Below are 27,695 nucleotides of genomic sequence, written 5' to 3'. Positions count from 1 at the left end.
AAGGCTGCCCAGAGAGGCCCAATGGGATTTCAAAATTTTCTTTGGGCCCTGATGGTTGTCCCTCTGAATCAAAGCAACTGGTCTGATAAGAAGTAAATCAGCTGCATAAAGAGAATTGTTAACATCTCAAGATGGGCAGCGGAGCCAGTTCAGAGAGCAAGGACTCAGCCAGGAGATCCAGAGAACTGGAAAAGAAACTCCAGGAAGACGCAGCCAGGGAAGCCAGGACAGTCAAACTACTACTGCTGGGTAAATAGAGTAAAAATTGCTCATAATGCTTTTCCACTGAGGGGTTGTTTTTCTCTGGAATTACATTTTAGTACTGTGAATTTCTCACCTCTCACTATTTTATTTGAAGAAGACAATTCTGTAATATATGTTTAAAATATTCTCTGGTTGTGGCCACTCATGAAGTCACAAGGAATAGGCTGGAAATGGCCGTGTCACTGCAAGTATTCAATTTTAAATGTTATAGATCCTTGACTTTGAATACTTCTGAGAAATGAAAATTTGCTGTTTGAATAAATGCTATGACACAAACATACAGAGAATACAGCACACTTATCTGTTTTTTTCATGGATCTACATGCATTCCTTTGCAGGAGGATTAAGTTAGATAAAAGGTTACATAAAAATCCACGTGTCACAAGATATTGATATTGTTTATCTTCCAAAGTGTTTCATTCCATTTTTTAAAGAAGCAGAAAGTTATTTAGAATGGCTTTTTTGGATGTATAATGTAGAGTGCAATGAAAAGTACACAGATAAATATTCTCACAAACTACTGCTTTTAATCCCCACTATGATCAATTTATTAGCAGACAGAGGCTGTAATGGCAAAAGAAAAAACATTCCTTTTCTTAATACAGCTGTATTCTTGCTTTATTTTTTTTCCCATGGTGATGTGCAGCTTACAAGAAATATCCGAGAGCACATTAACACCACCACAATATTTTTTTCTAACAGCCTCCTGTAAAAGTTAGCAGTGGTTTCTCCCAATGAATAGAAAAAGAGTCTTTGATCATTGGAGTGTTTCTCTTTTTGCCTTTCTTGTAATTGCAGTTCTTGCAAATGGTTTTAAACTGACATTTATTCAGACAAAACTAGATTAGATAAAGTAAACAACTCTGTTTTGTATCTTATGAAAAGGTCTATTTATACCTGTTAAAATCAAAGAACAATTATTAAAAAATAAATAGGAGAAGAACATGCAGGTTTCTCAAATAATAATAGGAAAGCAGAAGTTTGATACTCTAGATGTAAAATCAGTATTTGGATTGTGGCTTACAAAGCTTTTCAGTCCAGTTAAGGATAGTAAGAGTTTCTGTACCACAGTAACATAAAATATTGCTCCTAATGAGGAAAGCTTAAGTCAGTCAAAAAATCCCAGAACAATATTTTCATTTAAAATTCCATAAATTTAAAGTAATTTAAATTTATTGTTACAAAAAGAAATTGGGACACTGAGTTAGAACCAGGATCCATCTAATTCTGCATCCTGCCTTTGACCTTATCCAACCTTATCCATGAGGAAAAAGTAAGAAATCCTTTAAGAGGAATGTATAGGATAAAGAGGAATTTTCCAGATAAAGAGGAATTTAAAGTTAAGCAGTTTTATCTTCAAGCTTTTATGCCCTTACAGTATTACTGAAGGCTGCTTTACAGCAGGACACCAAGTAAATTACCCCCCCACTGAACATATGTATGCATTAAGTATCAAGGACTTAAGTTTTAAATGTTTCCTAATGTATGTAATCAGTCTTCTTCTGACACTATTAAGAGCAGCCTTGAGATACTTTTAGTAAAATACTTTGAAATTCAATGCAAGCTACATGAAATAAACTTCTATTATGTTCATTTCCAACCTGAACATAGTTCAGTTTCATTAGCTACACAAGCACTCTTTTCATAAGACAAGATGAACATTTGGATCTGAAATACTTCTTTATAAATTTTTACAATATCTTCCTTTACTAATATCACACATGATAAAAATTCAAATTTTTCAGTGGGTAATGTTTTGGAAGGCTTTTGTTCTCCTGAACAACAGATGAGAAAGTCTTCGTTAAAAATATATTGAAGAGACAGAAAAAAAAATGTTCAAGAACTTAAATTTTCTTCCTCTTAAAAAAATGAGAAGTGAATAAACTGTGTATCAGGAGAGTATTGCTCCACCAGAGTGAGAGAGTCTCCTGAACATCTGGAGCCAGAGATGCTGAAGCAATGTGCAGAATGGGCACCACATCCTTCCACAGGGGCTGTGAAAATGGCCAGGTAGGAAAGGATTAAATCTACCATGATCAGATTTGTACCTGTTATCTTTCTATACTTCTGAAGGGATATCAAAAATTATAGAAATTTTAGAGTTCATAAATAAAGGGCAGCTTTATTCAAGCCAGCCTAGTCCTAGCTTTCTGCTCAGTCAGACTTAATGTTGCCTTTGTACTTCAGACCAGATGTCATAGTTTCTTTTTGCAATAGGCAGGTTGGTAGAAAATATTCAGAAAAAATGAGATTAATATCATAGGCTTTTCAGTGTAATCACTTACACCTAAAATGTAAAAAAAAACCCAAATGTATTCTGACTTCTTTCTGAGAGTATTATTTAAAATCTAGTGTGGTGTCTCTACAGCCTCCAGCAGATCCCTTTACAACAAATAGAACTTCTATTCAGAAAAAAAGGCACTATGTTTGTTTATGCCAAGTTCTATGACCCAGACAAACACACTAACTGGGCTGAGGTGATTTACAGTTTTTATGGCATGTTTTTATGTACCTATAAACTGGGGAGGGGGGAAATTATGTGAGGATCTGACGTTCCTCACAAGCTGGCCAGGAGCCAGGAGCGTTAAATCCTCTGTTCTCAGTGCTCCCATGCTGCCAAAGCCATCCCTTCCCCCAGCGTTTCCATCTGGTCTCTGTGTATTCGTACTTCAAAAAGATCAGGTTGTTTTTTGAGTCTAGAACAAACTCCAAGGTGAAAGTTTTATGTCCTGTATATCAGGGCTCTATCTGGCTGCCACATCACCTGTAATTTGTATTTCCTTGTAGGATGCCAACTTTCAATTTATAGGTGTGCAAAGTGCAGTGCACGTTCCAAACATGGCCAAAATAGCTGATGCTCACAGTGGTGTTCCACAGAAATAAGAACTTAGCTTCAGTTTAAACAATCACTAAAATTTTAACTTATTTATTTTCAAAGTACTACTCCATGTCTCATTGTCCACAGTTTTCAGTGTCAGGAAAAAATCCACCATCAGCAGAACTGGTCATCCTCACCTCACCTGTTGGGGCACAACTCACACAATTTAACTTAAACATCTGCTTCAGGGGAACAGAAATTGAAGTTTAGTTTTTGTAGCAAATATTTCTCTCCACTGACTAGAAGAGGTCTCTGGTGGTAAATAGTCTGTATGTAGAAATTTATAGTACAGATACTTTACACCAGTTAAATGAAACAGTTACTGTAGTATTGAACCTTAACTTCCTGTTACTAACACCTGGCCTGAAAACATGGAGTTTGGGCACAAAGCCCAACAATCTCACTGATGGGAATATACTGATTTTCTTTTTTGGAGATTGGGGCAGTATTTAAGGATGTTATTCTCTCTCAAGAGTGTTAGATCTTATATTTCTTTTTCTCGAGTTTCTTTCTCTCATACACTAAGCTGAATCTCATAAGAGGACCAGGAAGATATGATTTCCATTCTAGTTCATAATATCAAGACTTCTGAATGGCACAGGCAAAGATCAGACAGGGGTGTGAAACATTTTCTGATTTTATTTTGAATATTTTCCTTTTTTATTTGAATATTTTCTTTTTTTATTTGAATATTTTCTTTGCCTGCTTTTTGCAGATTTATGTAATTGTCGGTGAGTTTTATGACAGGTTTTAAACAAAATATTCAGCAGGGTTTTTTTATTTCCCTGTGTTTAATTCTGGAAAATTTTCTAAATGAAACCTTTCCTTCCACAGGAATAACAACTGTAAAGAGATAATAATTCTTTATCTGAGACACAAAAGCACCTTAATATGGAAGAACCTTCCTCAATGTGTCGGCAGATGGTAATCTTGAAAGCTTGTACTCTCCACAGCTATTCAAACAAATTCTGCATAGAAAAACAAAAATGTCAAATCACAGCTGAGGGCCTGGGTTCTGTTTCCCCTTGAATTTGTGAGATTCTCACTGGGTTTCAGACACCTCTATTTTTTTTTCTCAATTTCTGCTCTGCCTACATGCTGCAGCGTCCTGCAGGGAGCAGGCTGAGCACTCCAGATCAGGAGAGGATTTGTGTCAGATTGCTGGGGGGCAGCTCCTTTGCAGCCTTGCTGCATGGCTGCGCTTCCTGAGCCTGCTCCTCAGCCCCGGGATGCCCAGAAACATGGAAGGCTTGGGACATGGTGGGATGCAGATCTGGAGCACCCGAAGCAAGAGGAGACGCGGGTTGCAGCCAGGCAGAGTTCAGCAGAAAGTGAATGTGGCGTGCCCTGGGGCACGGTGGAGGTGATCTCTGGGAAGAAGTGTTGATGTCACCAGCAGTGGGGACATCTTGCAGCTCCCAGGAAGTTGAGAAACTTCCTTAATATCCCTTCAAGTCCTGCACCCAAGTCATTGGAGATGATGCTGAAGAGAGCCAGGCTGAGGATGGAGCCCAGTGGGACCCCAGCAGTGACAGCCAGACTTCCAGGCATTGACTGGGACTTTTGTGCCAGTGTTGTCTGTGCAGTCATCCCTGTCAAAGGAATAGAGACAGAAATGAGGAGTAAATTTCAGCTAGATCTTAAATATGCAAAATATAGAATACGGTGATGACTAAAATAGGGTGATACCTGTCAGGTAGAGGTATAAATCTTCAGAGCTGACTGAGCTTCTCAAAACCCTAATTAAGTTCTTTCTGAGCTTCAGGACAAGACTGTCCTAAGTTCTTATCTATTATTCAGAAAATCTAGGCTTGAAGAAGATACCTTCAGCTCCCTGTGTAATCACTCTAGGTCTTTTGTGATGCACTTTTGCCACTATTTCTGCAAAGCAGATATCCACTACAGAAGGTGGGAATGCAGTCCTAACTCTGGTTTTCCATACCAGGGACTGTCCAAAGAAGGAGGCTACATGGTGAAGGGGAGGAATTAAAAAAGCAAGTGCAAATAAAATTATTCCTGACCCACTTCCTGGGGTGAAAATACAGCTACAACTAAGATGATACTCCATGGCGAAGCCAAAGTCTGAAAGTCACATGTTGTTTGGATAAAAGTATTATTGGATAATAAATTAAAGATGAGCAGAGATAGAAAATTGCATCCAAAAGTTATAAATTACATCTCTTACTCTATTTTAACAGTGTCTTTCAGATCTGGAAGAGAAGTTAATTTCTCTATTATGTTTCCTAGCATCTTTCCATGAGATGAATGCACAAATTCTCAGTACAGTTTCCTCTCTTCCCTACAAAAAGTGTAGCAAACACTACCTCGTAGACAGGGCTTTATCAAGTTCTTCAGGAGGTCACTGAGAGGATAATAAATGATCTACCAAAAATTTGCATTTTTTCCAAACTGTGGCAGATGGCAGCATCAGCCCATTTTGCATGGGCCTGTTTTTCTCTTGCACTTTCTACCGTTCACATCATGAGTTTCAGAAAATGCTTTGAGTGTGGTTTGCTGTCTCTTGTGGTTCATTTGAGTAAATTAATCCCTGTCATTTGAATACTGTTACCTTTACAGAATGTGTTTGAAAAGTCAATAATCAGTTGGTTCTATTTACTGAGAAGTCCTTGGTTAAAAAGCCTAGGCCTCGGATTTTGGTTCAGTCAGAAGTATTGGACACCATACCATGAGGGAAAAGGTAATCTGCCAAGAGAAAAGCTGTGATGAATCTTGTTGTACTTTAGCAGAGCTTTTGATACTGTCTCTCACAAGGGAAAAAACGTCCATCTCACAGCTGGAAAAGCGAGTTACACAATAGGAGAGCAATGGGCTCCCGTGCCAGGCACAAAGGTGACAGTGAATGGGGACATCAGGCTGGGGACTGTCACTGCTGGGGTCCCACTGGGCTCCATCCTCACCCTGCTTCTCTTCAGCATCATCTCCAATGACTTGGGTGCAGAACATGAAGGAATACTGAGGAAGTTTCTCAACAAAGCTAAATTTGGATGAGCTGTCAATTCCCTCCTGGGCAGAGAGGCCCTGCAGAGAGATCTCAACAAATCAGAGGGGTGGGCAACCACCAACCACATGGAGCTCAACCAGGGAAAGTGCTGGGTTCTGCTCCGGGGCTGGGGCAGCCCTGGATGTACAGACAGGCTGGGGAATGAGAGGCTGGAGAGCAGTGATGGGAAAAGGGAACTGGGGGTGCTGGTCAGTGGCGAGCTGGACATGAGCCAGCAGTGCCCTGGCAGCCAGGAGGGACAGCTCTGTCCTGGGGAATTCTGGCACAGCATCAGCAGCCAAGAAAAGAGCACAAATTCTGGTGGTGAATATTTCAGTTTCTTTAAAATATGAAGAATATTTGTCACCTTGAGCCCTGCGTGCAGTTTTGGGAAGCACAATATAAAAAGCCAGTGAATTATCAGAGAGCATCCAAAGGAGGGCCATGAGGATGGATGGTGAAAGGTCAGGAGGGGAATCATTATGAGGAGCAGCTGAGATCTGTTCAGCCTGCAGAAAAGGAGTCTGAGGGGAGATCTCACTGCAGTCTTCAACATCTTCCTGAGGGAAAACAGACAGTCAAGCACTGATCACTTCAAGATCAGTGGCAGGACTCAAAGTAGAGCATGAAGTTGTGTCAGGGGAGATTTAGGTTGGATATCCTCATCCAGAGGGTGGCTGGGCACTGGAACAGGCTGCCCAGGGCAGTGGTCTCAGCACCAGCCTGCAGAGTTCAAGAAGTGTTTGGACAATGCTCTCAGGGTGTGATTCTTGAGGGGTCTTATTCTCTGATTCTATGAATCCTATCCCATGGATTCACAGAGTTAATTTCTCTCTCCAGGTGTTTTCAAAACCCATCTCTTTTTTGGCAGCTCTTGCCAACCCTTATCACCCTGAGTGACCAAAGATGATAGTCAGTCACGCATGTTGATTTGCCATGAACACACTTTGCATTGATTACTCCCTTTCCATGAGATAAGAGGGCAAATTAGCAGTGCATAATCTGGCTAAACCTGTGCCCCAGTTCTTGAACTGGCTGTGTAAGCAAATGCCTGCACCTCCTCAGCAGCTGTGGGGTTTTCCTGCAGAATCATTCCCAAGGTGGAACTGGGGCACTGCTCTGCAGGTTTCCCACTTCCAGCCTCAGAGCTCCATGGCAGAGGAACAAAAAACGGCGTCAAGACTTTTGCTCATGTTCTGCCTCTGCATCATGAGCTAGACCACATACAAATCTTTACACTCTGGTTTTCCAGTTGCTTACAGAAGTTGCCTAAAGGGCATGGACCTGGCTCACTTGGCTACAAAACGTCATAATACAAGTTAAATACAAATCAGGTAATAATGGGACACTAAAAGAGGCTGTATATTGTTCATGTTTTCCTGCCCATCTGACAGAGATGAAATCAAAATATTATCCATATTTTATTTACTTGGAAACTAAAAATTCTGTAATTTTCTTTAATTGACTGAATATTCACTTATTTTCAAGTGTTCCTTTGCTTTTCATTATTAATACTTTAACCCAGGCTTTGTTCTTTTTAAATCCAAATGGACATTAGGGAGGGTTTATGCTTGGTACAATGAGAAACTAAGACATCTGTACCTCTCTTCATAGACAGAAAATTCTGTGTTCCAGAGAGTTATTTTTAATACTTGCTTCTTATTCATCTATCAATCATATCTTCTCCACATTCCCCTTCTGCAGGTGCTGGAGAGTCAGGAAAGAGCACTATTGTAAAGCAAATGAAGTAAGTATCTGAATATGCATATCAGCTTTGAATTTGGTATTTGTGGTATAAGCTGTCTAGCTAAAATCCTATTACAATATTTATGCTTATTTGAATAAAATGCAAAGAAACATCATTCAAATCAGGTTTCCATTCAAACACACTATAAAGAAAATCACCAAGTGTCTGAGACACTCAGGTGGATTGGTAGTCAAATCTGAATGACCGAATCATGCACTGGGGGCCCATGCATGGAGAGCAGGGAATCTGCTTCCTTGGCTTTGGTGCGAGTTACTGTGGTGGAAATATGACTGCAAGAGACAAGCAGTGATAGCTGAGGCAGAACCTGTCTCCAGCAGATGCCAGTGAAGGATGTTTGCAAATCATCAGACCAGCCAAGACAACACACTTGTGCTGGATGCCCTACAGTATCTGATGATCTGTGCCTGGAAACCATCCTGGACCACTCTGTCCCTAGAGCAGCCCTCAGCTCATTCATGTCCACCCCTGAATCTCCTGCTGGACCGATATAAACTAACAGCATCCACAGCACTCTACAGCAAGTAGTTCCACAGTTTCATTACGTTGGTGTGAAACATCTCTCCTATTAATTTAACTTCATTGTATTTCAAGAGTAAATATCAAAATATTTGCATTGTACCATAGAACACAGAGTGCTTTCTTCCTTTTTTTTGGGGGGGTGAAGTTATTTTTTATTTGTTTTGGTGGTATTTTTTTGTTTTGTTTTGGTTTTTTGGGGGTTTTCTTTTTGGTTTTTTTTTTTGTTTGGTTTTTTTTGTTGTTGTTGTTGTTGTTGTTGTTGTTTCATTGGGTTCCCCCCCAAAACGGCCTCTATAGATCATTCTTGGTCTCCAGAGCTCCTGCTGAGGTTAAAAAGGTCTCCCACATGCCAGGAGAGAACACATTTAGCCACTAACCTGCACAGTGAGCAGCTGCTACCCACAATACCATGGGCAGGGATTAATGTAAGAACTGCTTTTAGTAAGAAAATTATCAACACAAAAAGTTTTCATACATTAATCAATCTGGGAAAAAAAAAAAAAAAAAACAAAACAGGCTGTACAAGCTCATGTGCAGAAATTCCTGCTCGAAATTTGGACTGACTATCTGGTTACAGAGATACTGTGAGTGCATCATAAATGTACTGCAAGAATATTTGTAGCTGTTTGTTCAAAGTGCACAAATTCCCTCACAGATTGAAGTCAGGAACTTCACTTTCCTTGGCTTCAGAAGAAGGTTGAATCTCTCTACACGTGTGCTGATTTACAATTTAGTTTGACAATATTTTCATATAAAACAGGTAAGAACTAAATTCCTACATGTTTTTAAGGGCAGCAAAAATGCTAATTATGTATCTTGTTTAAATTAACAATCCACCAAAGTTAAAGGGACCATACTTACACTGATGGCAAATCCTCCTTTACTGCACAACCTGATAAAATATTGCTGATGTGTCTAGTCTTATTTTCATAGAGAGGTCCAGGTCTGATTCCTAAACCTGTCCAAATACAGAAAAAAATTACACAGAATTGCAGCTGTTAAGACTTGATCCCACACTGTAAGCACCAATCTCTTCCTGTGGAAAAATCAAGCAACCTGTTTATGAAATCAGTAATACCATTCTGGACTTAAGTTCCCCTACCTATTTATTATCTTCACCAATGCATTTTAGAGAGTTAAGTAAAAAATATTATGTCATAAGAACAATTTTCTACTATTTAAGCAACTCATTTTGTAATAAAGCAGATTCAGAACCATCCACCAAATACTTTGCTAACCTCTTTTTTCCAGTTAAACAGTAGATAAATTTATTACTGGTTTGAGTTCCATACAGGAGACCTTCCCTGTTCAGCAAACCATTGAGGCGTGTTGTGTTCAAATCTTCCCCAAGGAGGGGCAAATTAAAGATTTTCCTCTGAACTGAGCACTTTAAGAAGGCTGATAAGCTTTAACAGTATGGAGGAAGGGGAGAACACTGCAAAGCTGAGAGTTAAAGACTTGTGCATTTATGACCTGTCAAATTGATCACAAATATAAATTATTTTACAGGAAAACTGTTCACAAAAATTGTATTTTTTCATATAAAATGTCGGTTTTTGGTCACAACCAAGGACATTTCAAGGGATTTTTTTTTCAGTTAAAACCCCCAATATTAGTAAATTTTTTTCAGTGAAGCATAAAGTTTTCTAAAGAACACTGATAGATGTTTACAAAAGAAATAACTTTGCTGAAAATACAGTTTCCAGCAAAATCATGGTAATTGTATAACTATATATTTTACAACATATAAAAACTATAACTATAATGGTATAGTTTATAACATAATTTTCTAATTAATAAATCACTTTTTTTCAGTCTTAATCAACGTTATATCCATCCACTAAACATTAAAAAATATCTTCTGATATTCAAAATACAGAAATGCTGCAAAGCCCTTGCAGCATAAAAAGATGAGGATGGTTATGAGAGCTACTAAAAAGAAAAAAAACATTTCTGGAGCTCTGTGCTTCTAACTGCATAATTTCCAATGTGCAATCTAGCTTTTCTAAAACCAAGTCGCATATCTTTATGCTGTGCTCTTATTTAGCAGTTTGAACCTTCTACAAATATTTCAGTGAATGAAAAGCAGAAAACAAAATATTTGGTAACTCATTATGCCTGTTGAGACTGAATCAAAGCCACCTATCTGATGAGAAGCCCTGCTTTTGTGAATAAAAGCCTCAGAATCCTCATACATAAGATGGGGATGGTCTCTGCTCCATGAGCTCCTCTTTTTTCTTTCTCCCAAGTTCAATAGGACTCCTTTGAATCTTGCAGAATTCATCTGAATTCATGATGAAAACAGCATTCAAAAAAAAAAAAAAAAAAAAAAAAAAAAAAAAAAAAAAAGGCAAGGCTTCAAAAGAGAGTTCATAAAGTTGCCTGATCAAGAAGAGATTGGGAAAACATTTTAGAGAGATTTTTTTCCCCTACAGATGCCATTCCTACAGGCACAGGAATGCAACCTTTGAGTTTTCTGACATCCACAAATCAGAGAGATGTTAAGACACATCACTTGTCATCTGGGTTTTGTGTGTGTGTATGAGTGAATTGTTTTCTGACAGGGCTGACTTGGCTACTCAGAGGTATCTCTCTCCAGAGTGTATCTCAGGCAAGATGGGGCAAAACACCAAACCCCAAAGCCAGAAATTCTGTATTTAACAGCCTTCATCTCTGACCAGCTGAGGTGAGGGAGAATAGAGCCTTGCTTCCAGCAGCCAAAGCAGTTCCAAGTCTGTTCACTGAGAGCATACCAGGCCAAAGTGGGTGAAGATTTCATCCTTTTCCCCAGCTCATGGAAAAAAGATGTCTCTGAGCTGTGATATAATCTGCACACTGATTTGGAGAACTTTAACCACATGCCATTCCCCAGTCAAGGAGGATTATGACATTCTAATTCCTCTGTCAGAAAGATTACTGAAGCTGATTACTAAGGCTCTTTACCCTATGGAGTAAAATGTAAGTCTCTAAAGCCTGGAGATAATAGGACCTTGTTATTACTGTAGAAACTATATCTGATGCAGAAAGAAATACTAATTCTTTTTCTTGTTTTTTTTGATAATTGCCTCCCCGTGCTGAAACATTTTTGCCAATAATTTTTCTATCTAGGTAAGATTCTGGATACAAATCAGAATGGCTGAACAAGCAGCGACAACCCATGACTAATATTGCAGTTTCCAACAGTAAAACATTTGGGATCTAAGTACAGAAATGTGTCTTGCCTTACATCTCCAGGGATGGGCCTGGCTCTTGTCCTAGACTCATACTTAGTTTTAGATTAACCCCCAAGCAGAAAAAACAGCATCTCTTCTCTCAGACTGGCTGCAGACAACTAACCTCACAAAGACAGAAACTGCTGCTTTCCTGTTCTAGCAGAGTAGGCAGATCCACCATTGAAAAATGCTTTTCCAAGGGCCAGATGGATTCAGTTCTTTCTCACACTGACTACAAAAGTGCCTGATCTAACTTTTCATTACTTTTTTTTTTTTTAATGTATCCCATAAGCCTTTTTCTGTTGTTTATTTTTTCACCAGAATCATCCATAAGGACGGTTTCACCTTCGAGGAGCGCATGGAGTTCAGACCAATCGTTTACAGCAATGCAGTGCAGTCTATCCTGGCCATTGTCAAAGCAATGACTAAGTTAGGAATCAGTTATGAAAACCCTGGTGGAATTGTGAGTATGACACCCTTTCTCTTGAAATAGGTATTGGAACACTTTTTTTTTTTTTTTTTTTTTGTAATGTAATAGTAGAGATTAGTAGAACAAGGAGGATCTGGTATTTTCTTTATGACAGTGGAAACTGAGTTCCATTTGAGTTATATGTGACAAAATGTCCTCATTTATTTTTATATTCTCAAAACTGATGCCTAACTTTTGCATAAACTCCTATTTTGATTGCTACAAAAGAAATTTTCAAGTTGCAAAAACATTAAAAAAAAAAAAAAAAAAAAAAAGAAAAAAAACAGAACCTTTTCTTAGCTGCTTAGCCACTTATTTATTGCTATTGGGAAACGTAAAAAATATTTTCCTTTTATGACCAAACCTTGGGGTTCAGCCATGTGAGGACAGGTTGTGTAGACGTGCTGGGAGCGTTTCAGTCATTGCTGCTGGAACAGAGACCTCCCTGTGGTGTGGATGCATTACTGGCACCACAGGGAAGTGGTGCCCAACATTCCTGACAGAGCCAAAAATCCTCTGCACAGGCAGATGGAGGCAAAGCCACGGGAAGAAGACCTGCTTTCTTCTGTCAGTCACACTGAATTTTCAAGGACAGAAATAAAGGGAAAACTTTTCTTCTCCATGCAATGATTTAGTCTTTTAGCCTGTAATTGAGATCTTGCTGAGAATTTCTCAAATGCCTGTCAGAATATCAGTTGATTCCAGTTTTGGCAAATTCTGCCTAATCCCTAGAGGTTTATCTTGGAGGGAGTAACATCTGCTTATCTGAAAGAGCTCTACTTGCTCCAGAAGTACATTTCATTATAATGACATGTGGTACTTTGACCTAAAAAATGATAAACAAAATCTTCAGGGGTCACTAAAGCTCGTACAGGCATTTGAAAAAATAGAAATTAAATATTTTCCACGAATGCAAGACATTCAAGCAAATGTAACGAGGCCCAAAAGCAGCACACAGAAAACAGGGCAATGTAAATGTGCTGTACTGCATAAGGAGCCACCAACCACCCTGCTTGGCCCAAGCCAGGGCTCCAGCTGGGCCTTGCAGTGCTGGCCACAAGCCCTGCCTGGCTCAGCCCATCATCTCCTCCACGTGGGGCAGACTCTGCCTCCTCTTGCTGAGAGATGTTCTCCCTGTGCCCCAATATTCAGTCTCTTTTCTCAACCCCGACAAACTTTCTGAGATATCTGTACAGGCTCACTCTATGCCAGTTTCACAGATTTCCTCTTTTCAAGGGACTTCACAGCACGGAGAAATTGTTAAATAGCCCAGTTTCTTATATATTTTTATATAATATAAATATAAATATAAATATAAATATAAATATAAATATAAATATAAATATAAATATAAATATAAATATAAATATAAATATAAATATAAATATAAATATAAATATAAATATAAATATAATAAAATAGTATTAAATATAAAAATAAAATATTTTAAAATATTAATTTTAATTAATCTTATTTTAAAACATAAAATTATAAAAATAACATATAAAATATAAAAAAATTATATTTTTATATATTTTTTTTAATATATATAAATTCTTAGCATTACATATAACCAAATGCAGAAAACACAGCTTTTTAAATTTATCATTTATAGCACAGTCAGCTGACTCTTGTCATTGCAGAAAAGGCTTCTAGGACCACAGGTAAATCCAGCTGTATAGAATGTTTGCAGTGCCTGTCTTCTTTTCCCCCAGAATGACAGAAGAGAAACCTGCATATGATTTTTAGAGAAAATAGAAATTCTGGTCACATTTATTTGAATAGCCACTAAACATTGCCTTCTCTTCCAAAAGCCTCAAAAAATTTATCTTACATTTCCCATAAAATCATAAGAAATTGATAAGCTTTATTTGTTTTGATATAAGCAGTGATTTCAGCTGGACTTTGTTCTTGCTGTGTGTTCTGGTCCAGATTCAGCTGCTCAAAGTCATCTAGTTCAAGGACTGGGATTATCTTGGTCCCCAAAGCAGTGTGCTTATCCGTGTTCCAGGTCTGCCTGCAAATACATCTTAATGGTATGGAAAAGGCCTTAACACTTAATTTAAACAATATCTGTTCTGAAGAGTGAGGTAATTTTTTCTCTTTAAAACATCATTCCCATCTATTTTTGTGTGAAAATCATCTAAGTCTTTGCAAATGCCGGAGATGAACAAAAAGTAGCAAAAATCAGGGTGATAATTGATAAGTTCAATCTGCTGCTATCTTCCTTTATTATTGTCCCGGTTTAGGACAAATTTGGGAGAGAACGTCCAAAGGAGTTCCTCTGGAAAGCAGATTCGAGCAGCCCCTCCCCCAAATGGTTCAGGAAAATATTTCCTTGGAGAAAAGTGGGCAAAAACCTGTTTATTTAACAGGCAAAGCATTCACCAGCACAAAAAATGAACAACATTAAACAATAAAAGCTCTTGCTGCTCCAAAAGCGATGACAGACTCAAAGTCCCCTTGGTGGGCAGTAGCTCAGCTCACCCAGTGTGTTATCAATCCCTCCTGCATTGGAAATGCTGCATCCCAAACCTGAGTGGGCCACAGGTGTGAGCTCCTGGTGCTCTTCTGGGTGTTCAGTGCAGAGCAGGTTGAAACAGGTCCAAAGAAAAAGAAAAAAACACACTCCAGGGAACTTTTCTGCCTCAGCTAGCTAAAAACTGACTAAAAGCAAAGGAGAGCTCTGTCCTGCTGTGCTGCAGACAGCGCAGTCCAGGAGAGGATGCAGGGGAGCAAGTGCAGTTTCTGATAACAAACTGCACTTCTTCTCTCCCCCCTTCTCTCCCAGAACCAGCCTTAAAGGTGCAAAACTTATTTCTGGGCTAAACAGAAAAATGGGGATATGAGCATCATAAAGCCATCCCAGGATATTCCACCTCTACTTATTATTATTCTTATTACCAGGACAATTATGTAAGCACAAAAATCCACATAGGTTCCCTTTTGCATAATAATCAATGAACATTTACCCTCTACACCTGGAGACTCTGAGCTCAAGATTGTAGGCCATGCAACACACAATTCCAGCCTGGTAGGTGGATAGCTGTAATCATTCCGTGATATGTCATATCTTGAAGCAGAGAACATTGCAACTCTTATCTTTCTGCTGAACAAGTGTGCACCCTGGAGACAAATGTGAGGCGCACACGAGAGAGTGACTCGCTTCTGCTGATCCCAGCCCTGCAGGAGGGCATGGGGGTGTAAATGGAGCTGGTGCTGCTTGATGTAGAAGGGCAATTATCCTGCTGTCCTCCCTCTTTCCAGCGAAGGCAATTTTCTAGTGGTTATTTCCTAGTTTTGGTTTTTTTCCTCCATGCCTACTCAATTTCTCTTTTTATTTTTTTTTTCTCCATGCCTACTCAATTTCTCTTTCATAAAAAAAATGCAGTGTTTAATTTTTGATCTGCCTCTGACTTTTTATAAATTTTCCATAAACTGCAGTTCCTCTTGAGACATAAAGATACAACACATTCCTAAAATAAATTTGTTAAAAATTTTTGTGAAGATGCCTCTTGGTTTTGAATAAAACATACTCCCTGCCAAAACAGTGTCTGTCAGAATCCATTTATACTTTTGCAACTATTGACTGCAAGTCACTTGAGTTGTCTACTTCTATGACTAAGAAGGAGCTATATTTTATAATTATCCCTTGCTGTGGCAGTGTATCAAATGACTCTTTTAATCATGCTCTTTATTTACAGTAAATTCCTAAGCTGTTAACTACTGAAAAGAAATATTTTTAATGAACTAGATTATTTAAAATATTTTCATTTGGCTACAAAAGGAAGAAATTAGAGAATAATATATTTAAAATATTTGGGATTTTACTCTGTACAGGTTTCTTCTTCCTCACATAGGGGAAATGCATTCACAAGCTTTATTCACTTTGACACTTTTCTTATTGGGGTCAAAAGCTAGAATTTTTTTCTTATAAACGCATTCAAAACCAACTTTAGATATAGATTTCTGCATCAATGTAATTATAATACATTTTAATTTAAATGTCCTTTTTAATTTAATTTTTGATACCCTATTACTTTATTGATATAAAAGCCTTCCATCCAAGTTGGATGGAAGGCTTTTATATTATAAAGTAATAGGGTATCTTCTTCTTCCCCACATAGGGGAAATGCATTCACAAGCTATATTCACTTTGTCACTTTTCTTACTGGGGTCAAAAGCTAGAAATTTTTTCTTACAAACACATTTAAAACCAACTTTAGATATAGATTTCTGCATTGATATAGTTATAATATGTTTTAAATTTAAATGTCCTTTTAAATTTAGTTTTTAATACCCTATTACTCTCTTAATATAAAAAGCCTTCCATCCAAGCTGGACTATTTGTGAATGCCTATGGCAAGACGAAACTGAGCCCTCATATCAAAACAAAACAAAAAAAGATGAAAACTCTGTGTATCACAATTTCAGCCTAACCTTGGCACTACCTAAAGGGAAGTGAGCCTGTAAAAAGATGTTTACATGCACAGGCGAGTGCAGCAACCTGGAAAAACCAGCGAAAACGAGAAATTTTTTGCCCTTTCGACTCATCACAAACCAAGCTCATCCTCAAGGAGGTGAAGGGGCACGATATTTACTGAACATTGCACAATATTGACTGAAATTTCTCTTTAGGAAGACGAAAGGAAGCTGTGTGCCATGGCAACAGCTCTGGAGGATGGCAGCATGTCCGCGGAGCTGGTGGAGCTCATCAAGCGGCTGTGGCGCGACGGCGGCACCCAGGCGTGCTTCGCCAGGGCGGCGGAGTACCAGCTCAGCGACTCGGCGGCATAGTAGGTGGCACAGCTGCTCACAGCTGGATTCTGCAACGCTACAGTAACCATCCCCCCCCCCCCGCAGAACGGCCTCTGGAAATCATTGCTGGCTAACCGGGAAAAATGAGGGGGTTGATAAGGTTTATAATGTGTCAGAAACGTTTAGGCGGAGAAAGACGTGAAAGCAAAGTTTCAGAAACAAGTTGTGTCTGTGGGTTTGTTTGAATGGTTAAAAAAAAAAAGAAGTATTCTCCTTCTGAGTATTTCTAAGATTGACAAAATTTTGGAAAACAGCTTAGGTTTTATCTAGAGTGATATTTTGTGTATGTTGCAAGATGCTAAATATAAGTCAGGAGGAAACAATAAAACCTTTCCTCTAAACTAACCCAGCTGCAAGGACAGGTGTTCCCTGGGCCTTTACCACCTGAGCTGAACCAGAGGTGCTCTCCAAGCCTGACATCCCCAGGTCCCTTTCTGAGCCCTGGAGGCACCAGGCAGATGAGCAGGGGGCTGACCAGGGCTGCTCAACCTCACCCCCATGCAGGATCGCCATCTAGCAGGGGCACATCTCTCACCTCAGATGAATCAGTGACTTCAGACTGGCTTGGCCCCAGTCCTGCTTGGCTGCCTTCTCACCGAGCTCATTCACTCCGTGAAGGGAGGTGTCAATGGGTCAGAGTCTTTCGAGAGTGCTCGAGTCTGACTCCAGACCTTTGTTCCAGCCGAGGTCCATCTTCTGAGACCCGCAGGTGGAGATTTCCCCACTCCTGGAGCTCCTCCTGCAGGCTGAGGGCACCTGCAGGGTGAAGCATTCCAAGGTGTTAGGTGTCCCTCCTGCAAGGCAGGAGAAGAGAGGCATCGTTGAATGTTGGACCTCAGGAGGCAACCTGAATTGATCCAAAGTTCAAAAATTGTAGATATAGTGCAGGGAATGTGCAGAAAAAATATTAAAAATTCTTCATCTCTTTATATCTTCCAAACAAGAATTAAGATCTTTTGCAAGAGTCCTAAACAAAGAAAATATTGCCTATGTTGATTTGTTGATTTGACAGCATTTTATAGCAGCATTGTATTTTTATAAGGATGGTACAAAGCAATTTTTTTCTACAAAATCCCTTCTGACAGGTTCCGCTGCCATTCCCACTAAAAGCCCATAACAAACTAGTCGTAATAAGTAAAAGGAAAAATGCCTCTTAAATTTAAAACAAAATTTAAATCCTGTTTACCAACTAACACTCTTCTGTGTACCCTCTGCCAGGCAAATAAGGTTTGTTGTCTACAAAGAAGACAGAAGATCATAAATTAATTCCCTTTCAGTGTTAATGTTTGTGTCCTGAAGTAGGTTTCAGTATTTAGGGAGGTTAATATAGGTTGTGTCTGTAGTTATTATTTATTGCTAGACTTACATTAAAAACAGCTACAGTGAGATGTTTTCAATCTGCTGGAACATTTCTGCTAATTTCTTGGAAATCCTGCTTCTCTGGCTTCATCTTTTGGTACCTGATGCTTCTAAAATTCTAGCCTTTGGCTCTGAATCATTAAAATCAACTTAATGTTTGCCCTTACTGCTGGGCTTCTAATGATCAGTTCAAAGTCAGCTACAATCAACCATCTAACGCTGCAGTTCAATGTCTTTTAAATCCCAAACCCTGTTTCTCAGTGCCTGTGAACCAGCTCCTACATAGAATCTTGATTAATACTGAGTAAACTCTGACTTTCTGAGTTTATGTCCTCTGAGATTTCTCATTATTAATTCATGCTAATGAAGTTTGATCACTGCTTTTCCTTTGTGTGTTTTAATTGAAAAAAAATTACTACTTCTGAATAATAGAAAAATTCCCTCTTTGTCAAATTTGGCTGGAATTTCTCCCTTAGACTCACCTGGAACTATTTCTGTTTTAAAATGGAATGATGGGCATGGAAGGGGCAAGATTGGGATTATAAATGGTGGCTTTACATGTCATTGTAGTACATGGTGCATATTGCTAGCTCAGTAATTTTCCTGTCAGGGTAGGAGTCTTGTCACCTCATCCAAGCCAAGGAAAATCAGCATTTACTGACCCCCAGCTTCCATTCCCTCCTTGCCCAGTGAGGAGATGATCTGCAGTCTCCCCTTGGAGCTGCCTCCTGCTCCTTTAACTGCATAATTGACTTGGTCTAATTCTTTATGCAATTACAATTGGCTGTGTTGAATTGAATTTAGGCATTTGTGGCTAAGAACTGTCAGAACTTTATTTTATATTCAAGTGTTTATTTTAGTGCTTACATGTTTTATAAATAACAAAATGCCTTTTGTTTCTGCCTTTCACAAAAATGAGCTGAGTTTGCCTCAGGCTCTACTCAGAGAAACAGAGCTATATTGCTTTTTTTTCCTTTCCCCGACAGATTGTTTCCTGGCCTCAAATAATGGGAAAACATTGAATTACTTAGATCAGGTTCAACACCCCTTGCAGACTGGATACAGTTTTTTCAACTTAAAATAGGAAAATCCCATTTCCAAGCATTACTTGGAAATATCCTAATGAAAGATTACAGCATTTTAAAATTTTTATTTTATTTAATTTCATTTTCTTCTTCTCCTTTTATTTTTAACTTACCGATCTATTAAATATTGCACACAAGGATGATGATCTGTGAGGTTTCTTTTGGAAGATTCTGGTTAAACTGAGCAGCAAAACTTTCTTCTGGGTTCAGTGTAGAGGCTGCAGACTTGGTGTAGAGAAGAAAAAAGAAAGCCATTAGAGACACAGTGTTTGTTTGTCAGAGACAGGAGGCTTCAAATAGGAAGGTACCAAGTGGACACTGAAAATGCTTCAGCTATTGTGCGGCTGCTTGCTTTTGGCTTTGGTCTTTATTTGAACATTGGTAGCTAAACTGCAGGAAGTTACTCAGGCATCACCTTTTTCTTTTCCTTTTGCCAACTCGTAACCCCTCTGCGCAGATTCCCAGAGCAGCCAGCAGGATTCAGAGGCTCTGCCCAGCCATTCAAAGAAAGGTGTCCGCCCCTATAAGGGACAGGAGAAGTGTTGGACGAAAACGTGCCTCAAAGATCCGGTTTGGGTTCTCATATAATGTAGATTTTATTTGTGTATACCAGAAATAAAAGCAGATAATCCACAGTTTTTCAAGGGCTCTTCAGAAGGGGATTCTCAGCTTCATTTAATCTTTTGGTTTTGACTAAAAAATATATATTTTTAAAATCACCATTTACCTTCTTGTTGTAAATTGAGAGGTCTACAGAGAACACAGCCCTTTAAAGTGAATTCCTCAAAAATTTTATGCCCTCCTTTTCACTTAGGAAGGAAAACACTGTTGCAACCAGTCTGACACCTGAGACGATTCCTTTTGCATCTGCTGCTGCAGGATATTTGTGGTTCTTGCCCTGAGGTAGAAATTCCCACTTGCTGAGAGAAAATGGCCAAAACCCCTTTGCTGACAAGGTGGTTTTCAACCATCCTTAGGGAAAATATGGATTTTCCTTAGCTGCAAATCTAAGAAAGATGTTTGCTATGTGCAATTGAACTACACTTCTATATACAAGGAGAAATAAAAAAAAAAAGTCTGAATTGTGCAACTCAGTTGTATAAAACCAACAGTACTGTATTTAAATTTGTATATTGCATAACATATTTAAAAGGGGCTCGATATGGAGTGATTATGCAACGGACATTTCACATTTTGAATTCACCAGCCACAATTTCTGTCTGACCCTCCCCAGTTACCTCAATGATTTGGACAGGCTGGCAATGCCAGACTATGTCCCCACGGAGCAAGACGTCCTGCACTCCCGAGTGCAGACAACCGGGATCATAGAGACTCAGTTTTCTTTCAAGGATTTGAACTTCAGGTACGAAAGCCATATTTTACTGTTTTCTTGGGTTTTGTTTTTCTTAAGCATTTTCTTTAATAGGTGTTGACTTATTATAACACAGGTGATGTCATTGTGGTATCATTGAATCCAGTCTTATGTAACATTTTCACACAGCTGAAAAAGCGAGATATTTTATTATCAGTACTCCAACTCTGAGCATATAATGGACCATTACAAACAGGTCACAGAATACTAGGTTTTAAAAGGGCATTTTTACATATGCAAATGTCTAAAAAGCTTTAGTTATATCCTGCCATTTGAATAATTGTGCCATTTATAAAATTTGCCTACTTAAATGTCCTTAAGAGCATGCAAAAAGCATTTGATTCCTACCAATTTGCACATACTCTCGACCTTTCAGTCTTCTTTTGAGAATGGAAATAACGGCTTTTAGCACAGGAATGCACTACAGTTGGCCAAAAAAAAAAAAGAAGAAAAAAACAATCTGTCCCATGGGGAATTTCAGCATTATCAAACATATCTTCATGCTCATTTAAGATGAAAACCAAAATGCTCAGAAAAAATTTTTAAAATAATGCCTCTGAGAAATTTGACTGAAATGTTTTACACTTTCAGATATTCAAGATCTAGTTATGCTTGGTGAACCAATTAAAAACATCTAATTGCACATGAAGATGGATTTGAATGAATTATTATCATTTCAGAATTCTATAATCCTTTTCTCTGTGGACTTAAATCCATTTAATTCTCAATTTAAAAGCTGGGGCACATATTGAGGAATGCAGTCTAGACAAGAAACTGCCTGTAGAGACAGACAGATTTAAAAAGCATGAGGTTTATAACTTTTACATTTTTCATTTGGCTTCTTTCTTTCTCCTCATGTGCCAATTAAGCATTCCCCAAACCATCTATGCTACCACACAGATGCTTGAACACAACAGAGATTGCACATACAAAATGAGATCCTGAAGTAGATGTCTTACAAATAAATTATTATCATCTATCAATATTCTGGTCACTCATGAAAATTCATGATCTGCCCAAAAATGCTACAGTGCAATGTCATGGACATCATCTTCTTTTTTCTGATTAATGTATTTCCAGCTTTGTTCATTGGAAATTCGAATGCCACCAGTTACAATCATAGTTCATGTATGAAATCAGCTCAGGGTGGAGAAAGAAACCACCAGAGGGAAATCCTCATTGACAAGGATGCTGTCAGCCCTGATATGAGAATATCAGCATTAGTGTTTGGGTCTAGCTGAAATGCAGCACAACTGGGAATTGAGTTTACAAAATTTAGTCTGCAAAATTTAGTTTGCAAAATTTATTCTGCAAAAAAGAGGAAGGCTCTTAAAGCCACCACAAACACAAGCCCCACTGGTTTTACCCTCTGCTGTGCATCACAGTAGTGTTATGTGAGTAAATTCATTGGTGGTTTCAGGGAGTTGAGTAGTATTAGGTAATATTAGAAAAAAATCACTACCAAGGAGTCTGAGGGGTTTGAGCTGCTAAAGGGGTGCAGAACAATTATAAATCCATGTTAACCAGCCAGGAACTGCTGCTTTGCATTGCCATAGCAATGCAAAACAGCTGGAGGATCCTGATGTCTCTGCACCAAGTTTGATAAGTACCATGGAAACATCTCTAAAGAGAGGAACACTTGCACATTCAGAGTGAGTTTTGGCTGATGTGCTGTTGGGGCTTCAGGTCACAAACCATGCATGGAAACAAAAAACCCATGAACAGATGCCTCATTTACTAAACACTTGTCCCTTTACTGAACTGAATGAGACAGAAAACATTTTGTAACTGTGCAGTGAAAGTCTAAATCCCAGCACTGCTCCCAGGAACTGAATTACAGTTGCACAGAAAACATTGATTTTTATTTGCTCCTTGCTTAGCAGTTACTTTGCTGGTTTAGCGCAATTTAGCTTCTGTGTGCTCTTCAATTTATTTCACTAATGTTGACTTAAAGCTTAGAACACATTTAAATGTTTTTCAAAGGAGATCTGATCTTCATAGTTCTTCTTCTAGTGTCCTTTCTATTGGTGTGCTAGGAACAGTTTGAAATCAGGCAAGCTTTATTTTAATCTTCAGACCTCTCTGTGTGTACCACTGAAGGAGTAGATAGCTAATTCAGTATCTGCAGCTAAGCTTTTCAAGAGCAGTTCTGGGAAAATATAGAGATTTCTAGACTAACTTTGACTATCTTGGTAAAACAAAATCATCTCATTTTCTACCATTTATGGGGGGATTTTGGTTTTACATGTGAGTGTGTTAAGTTCTGGGCTGAGAATAGAGAAGCAAACTAAGGTTAGTACAACCAAAACTCCCCTTAAGCACTGCCTCTGGCCTTGGTCTTGTCCTTTTTAACTGGCTTCTCTTTAATATTCAAAGGCCATATGCTAAAAGTTCACAGGAAGTGAATACTGATTCACATGATTACCAAAACTTTCCTGAAGAATAAATTTTGTAGCTTTTATTATTTGTTTTCCTGCCATAACCCTGATTTCAGTTATACACCACAAATCAAGAAAGGCATGTAATTATAGGTGACTTTTGAATACTAATCAGAGACAAAAGTGAAGATATTTTATTTGTGCTGATCCCACGGTTCAGTAGACCTGCTGAACTGAGTGAAGATATGCTTGGAAGAATGTCATTGCTATTATCAAAATCTTGCTCCACAAAAACTTCCTGATTTCCAAAACAATTCACTTTTATTGACACCCAATTAAAAAAAAAAAAAGAAAAAGATGAAATGTCCCAGAAAAAAAAAAGATTACCCCTCAGCTGCAGAAACATTTCATTATGAGCACTGAAAGGGTTTTTCTTTCCCTAAGAAGGAAGAAAAATTACAAAAAATAACCTTTTTTAACATCAACTGCATTGCTGATGGTGAAGGAAACAAAGGATTAAGATACTGCAAAAAAACAGCGTTTCAGTAACAAATTATTTTTGCTCTGTTTACTATTGACGTGATTGCTCCTTACTGAATTCCATTATATTCATTGCTGTAAGAATTGTTTAATTTTCAGATACTGCAGGACCCAGAGATCTAATGCACATTCTTGAAGGAAGAAGTAATCCAAGGGGGGATTAGGCTTTACAGTATTAAGTTCAACAACAGGAGGCACAGGGAAAAGTCATCATGCACACTAGGAAACAGAAAACCTAAGGGCAGGATAAATTTGATTTTTTATGTTTTCCCTGTTTTCTAACGCACTTGAAAAATCTTAAAGTTTGGCACCTTTTGTTTCAGAAAAACAGTGAAAAGAAAGCCCTAGCCCTTATCACTGAAAAACTGCAAATGTAAGTGGGAGTTTTGGAAGCTAGGGCTAAGGGCCTTAAGTCCCAGCCAGGTGAGCCCAGATGTCTTTGGATCCCATAGAGAGCCCATATAAAGTTCATATGATTCTATCCAAAGGTGGAAGGAAATCCTTGCAGGGAAGGACAGCCCTAAATTCCCTCTGTACGAAGGAAAGGGCTCCTGCTCTCCAGGAATTGCTGCCGAAGAGCAGCCAATGAAGGTGGAGAGACCCTCCGAAGTGGGATGCAGGTCATGCAGTGAGCTCAGATGGCAACTTCATTCAAATTCATGCACAGCCAGGGGGCAAAGTGTGACTGCCCTTCAGTCCTGTGTCTTATTGGTCAATGTCAGTTCACTGCAAGCAAAACCATTCAGTAATAAATGATACTGTATTTGAGGGTTTTCTATCAATGTCTCAGAACTCTGCCCTAAATAAATCCTAGCCTGCAAGTCTTAGTCCTGCAGTGAGCCCCATTTCCTCAACACTTCCTTTTCTGGGCCCCTCAGTTTGGGAAGGACACTGAGATGCTGGAGCATGTCCAGAGGCTGGTGAGGGGCTTGGAACACAAACCCTGTGAGGAACCACTGGGGGAGCTGGGGGTGTTCAGCCTGGAGAAGAGGAGACCCAGAGGTGACCTTATCACTCCCTACACTCCCTGAAAGGTGCCTGTGCTCAGCTGGGGTCTCTTTCTCCAGGCACCACTGACAGAACCAGAGGACACAGTCTGAAGCTGCATCAAGGGAAATACAGATTGGCTATTAGGAAAAAGTTTTTTACAGAAAGAGTGAAATAGTGCTGGAATGGTCTGCCTGGGCAGGTGGTGGAGTCACCAACCCTGGATGTGTTTAAAAAAGCCTGGAAGTGGCACTGGGTGCCATGGTTTAGTTTAGGTGTTAGAGCATGACTTGGTCTCAATGATCTTTAAGGTCACTTCCAACCTGGTGATTCTGTGAATTCTGCGAACACAAAGTGCCACACGTAAGTGCTGACTATTAATCCTACATGCAGGTATTTAAGCCTTTTTATTTCATTTTATACCCACTACAAAACCATGAGTAACAACATACAGCACTCCTTGACCTTTTGGGGTAGAAACAGACCAATATTTGGGAAAGCTGGGTATTTGTCATTCATCTCCATTTGAGCTCTGTGCATTAAAAGCATGGCTACATCCTTACGAGTGCTTTACATTGTACATATGCTATTTTCTCTGCAAAGGATGTTTGATGTGGGTGGACAACGATCAGAGAGGAAAAAGTGGATTCACTGCTTTGAAGGAGTCACTTGCATCATATTCTGTGCTGCACTCAGTGCTTATGACATGGTTCTGGTGGAAGATAAAGAAGTGGTGAGTCAGAACAGACAAACAACCCCTTTTTGCTTCTAAGTTTTAATGTACTCTCTGATGGTACATTCCCATTCTCTGATAACAATTTAAAGGCTATTACACTCTATTGGTTCTTTCCAGTAAAGAACATCTCAGTAAAAATTATGCATGGAGATGAGATTTTTCAGTCTCATGTTTACCTTTTGCATCTCAACAGAACAGAATGCATGAAAGCCTTCATCTGTTCAACAGCATCTGCAACCATAAGTGCTTTGCAGCCACTTCCATTGTGCTGTTCCTAAACAAAAAAGACCTCTTTCAAGAGAAAATAACAAAAGTTCACCTGAATATCTGCTTTCCTGAGTATGATGGTAAGTTTGGAGTGTTCAGGAGAAAACACATTCAGATGTTTTGTGTAGGCCATGAATGAAACACTGACTTTGACTCATGTCTCCTATTTATAAGCATTTAAATACTAAACCTCTTACCTAAGAATCTTCTCATGAAAGAATGGTATGAGACAGACACATTTAGAATTCAACTCATCTCACCTACCCACCATGTTTATCCTAGAGTGGGTTCATTTCTCTCCCTTGAGTTCTTTATTTCTGTCCATTGGTGGTATAAGAAGCTAAGAGTTTAAAAGTTTCAGGTGGCTGAAGGGTGCTGTGATGGACTCAGCCAATAATTCAGTACAAGTCAGTATTTTATCACTCACACACACGTCACAACTGAATCCAAAATTTTTGTTCCCATTTTAAGAACTCATTCCATAAGGGAAGTCTGTCTCTTTTTGTATGTCACAGTAGTGTCTACTGGAAATTAAAAAACACCAGATGTTTCCAGCTGACGCAAGAGAATATATAAGGCTGTGTCAGAAATTTCCAGAGAAAAAACAGTATAGATACAGAATTTTCAAACTTAAAGTATGAAGTTAAGTCAAATAGAAAGAAGGGGGGGAAAACCACAGAAAACATTATTTCTTCTCTTTTTGCAGTTGTGAGGAAGTACCAGTTGAAATGTGTCTTTTTATTCATTTACTTTTCTTTCTACTAGGACAAAATACATTTGAAGATGCTGCAAACTACATCAAGAAACAATTTCTAGACTTGAACATAAGGAAAGAAGATAAGGAGGTATATTGTCACTTGACCTGTGCCACAGACACTCAGAATGTCAAATTTGTTTTTGATGCAGTCACAGACATAATAATCAAAGAGAATCTGAAAGACTGTGGGCTTTTCTAACCATTCATCCCCTCGCTCAGAGCTTCGGTCCTCTTTCCTCTCTTCATCTGATGTGATGACTGAAATAGAAAAAGAAATCCTCTAGGTAAGAAGCAATATCAGTTAGGCACCAGTTAGTATCAGTGCAGTGGTAGGTACAGCCTAAGCACTGCAGACCAACACAGACCTTCCAGATATCATAAGGAGATTTAAAAAAAAATATCTTGTTCTACAAAGATGACAGCTGCTGATAAACCCTGCCGGAATCAAAGTCACATTCCTATTTAAATCAATATCATAGAATCATAGAATTCTTTGATCTGGAAGAGACCTTAAAGATCATCTTGTGCCAATCCCTGTGCCATAAGCAGTAACATCTTCCACTAGACCAGGAATCAGCACTTCTTAGCAAACTGGGGACTCCTCAATATCCTGTGTCTTCTATTGATACAGGATGAAAAAGAATTTATAATTGAGGCCTAAAGAAAACTATAGCTTTAAACAGTATCAATACATAATTTATGTTCTGTTTTGTATTCTGTATGTTACATAAACAACTGAAAGTGACCTGCCATTTATTCAGCAAAAGCAAACCCCCAGACTTAGATGGTGTACCATGAAGAGCAGTGCAAATCTGAATGTTTAATGATATTGTTTTGTTGGAAGATCTGAGGGACATATGCATAAAACTGCACACATACAAAATTGACAAAATACCCAGTTTTAGAAAAATTAAAATTAAACACAGTAAGATGGAGGCAAGTTTTGTAAATCCCTAAGGAGAGAAAAAAATTATAATGACTGTCGGTTTCTGCATAAGGCCCAAAGGCAAGTTGAAACATTTTTTGTTTGAAATTAAACATGAGACTTTCTTAAAAAGCAATTAATAGTCCTGCTACTCAACAGGAATGGCAGCAGTAAGTTCTACCACTGCAGAGCAGATGTAAACCCACCAGTTCTCATGGCAAAAGCACATCCTTGGGACTTTGGCACAGAGCGCTTTTCGCTACACAAAGATCTTGCTAATGCAGAACTAATCTCCCTTAAGTCCTGTTGATTTGTTGTGACTAACTATAGGAAATATTTGACTATTTAAAATAGAATGGG

At 38.7% G+C, this 27,695-nt stretch overlaps 1 protein-coding gene across 1 annotated transcript; it reads left to right on the top strand.

Annotated features, from left to right (window-relative positions):
* The first annotated feature begins 131 nt into the window (after positions 1-131).
* On the top strand, positions 132-27,659 carry GNAT3 (G protein subunit alpha transducin 3). The gene is made up of 8 exons (XM_063155935.1): positions 132-249; positions 7,848-7,890; positions 11,964-12,105; positions 16,750-16,907; positions 20,608-20,736; positions 25,254-25,383; positions 25,580-25,733; positions 26,419-27,659. Exons 1-8 carry the CDS (start codon positions 132-134, stop codon positions 26,607-26,609), a joined length of 1,065 nt encoding a protein of 354 aa, XP_063012005.1. The 3' UTR covers positions 26,610-27,659.
* Positions 27,660-27,695: the final 36 nt, after the last annotated feature.

This window comes from Melospiza melodia, chromosome 4 (genome assembly GCF_035770615.1).
Source record: "Melospiza melodia melodia isolate bMelMel2 chromosome 4, bMelMel2.pri, whole genome shotgun sequence".
In the NCBI taxonomy this organism is placed as follows: domain Eukaryota; kingdom Metazoa; phylum Chordata; class Aves; order Passeriformes; family Passerellidae; genus Melospiza; species Melospiza melodia.
Note: the sequence above shows the minus strand (reverse complement) of the source record. Positions and strands in the feature narration are given on the sequence as shown.

Bases quoted from the DNA above. Each gene is read 5' to 3' on its own strand.
- GNAT3 (XM_063155935.1), top strand. From the start codon at position 132: ATGGGCAGCGGAGCCAGTTCAGAGAGCAAGGACTCAGCCAGGAGATCC. The intron at 250-7,847 runs GTAAATAGAGTA...CCCCTTCTGCAG, and splicing joins AGTCAAACTACTACTGCTGG to GTGCTGGAGAGTCAGGAAAG. The intron at 20,737-25,253 runs GTACGAAAGCCA...TTCTCTGCAAAG, and splicing joins TTCAAGGATTTGAACTTCAG to GATGTTTGATGTGGGTGGAC.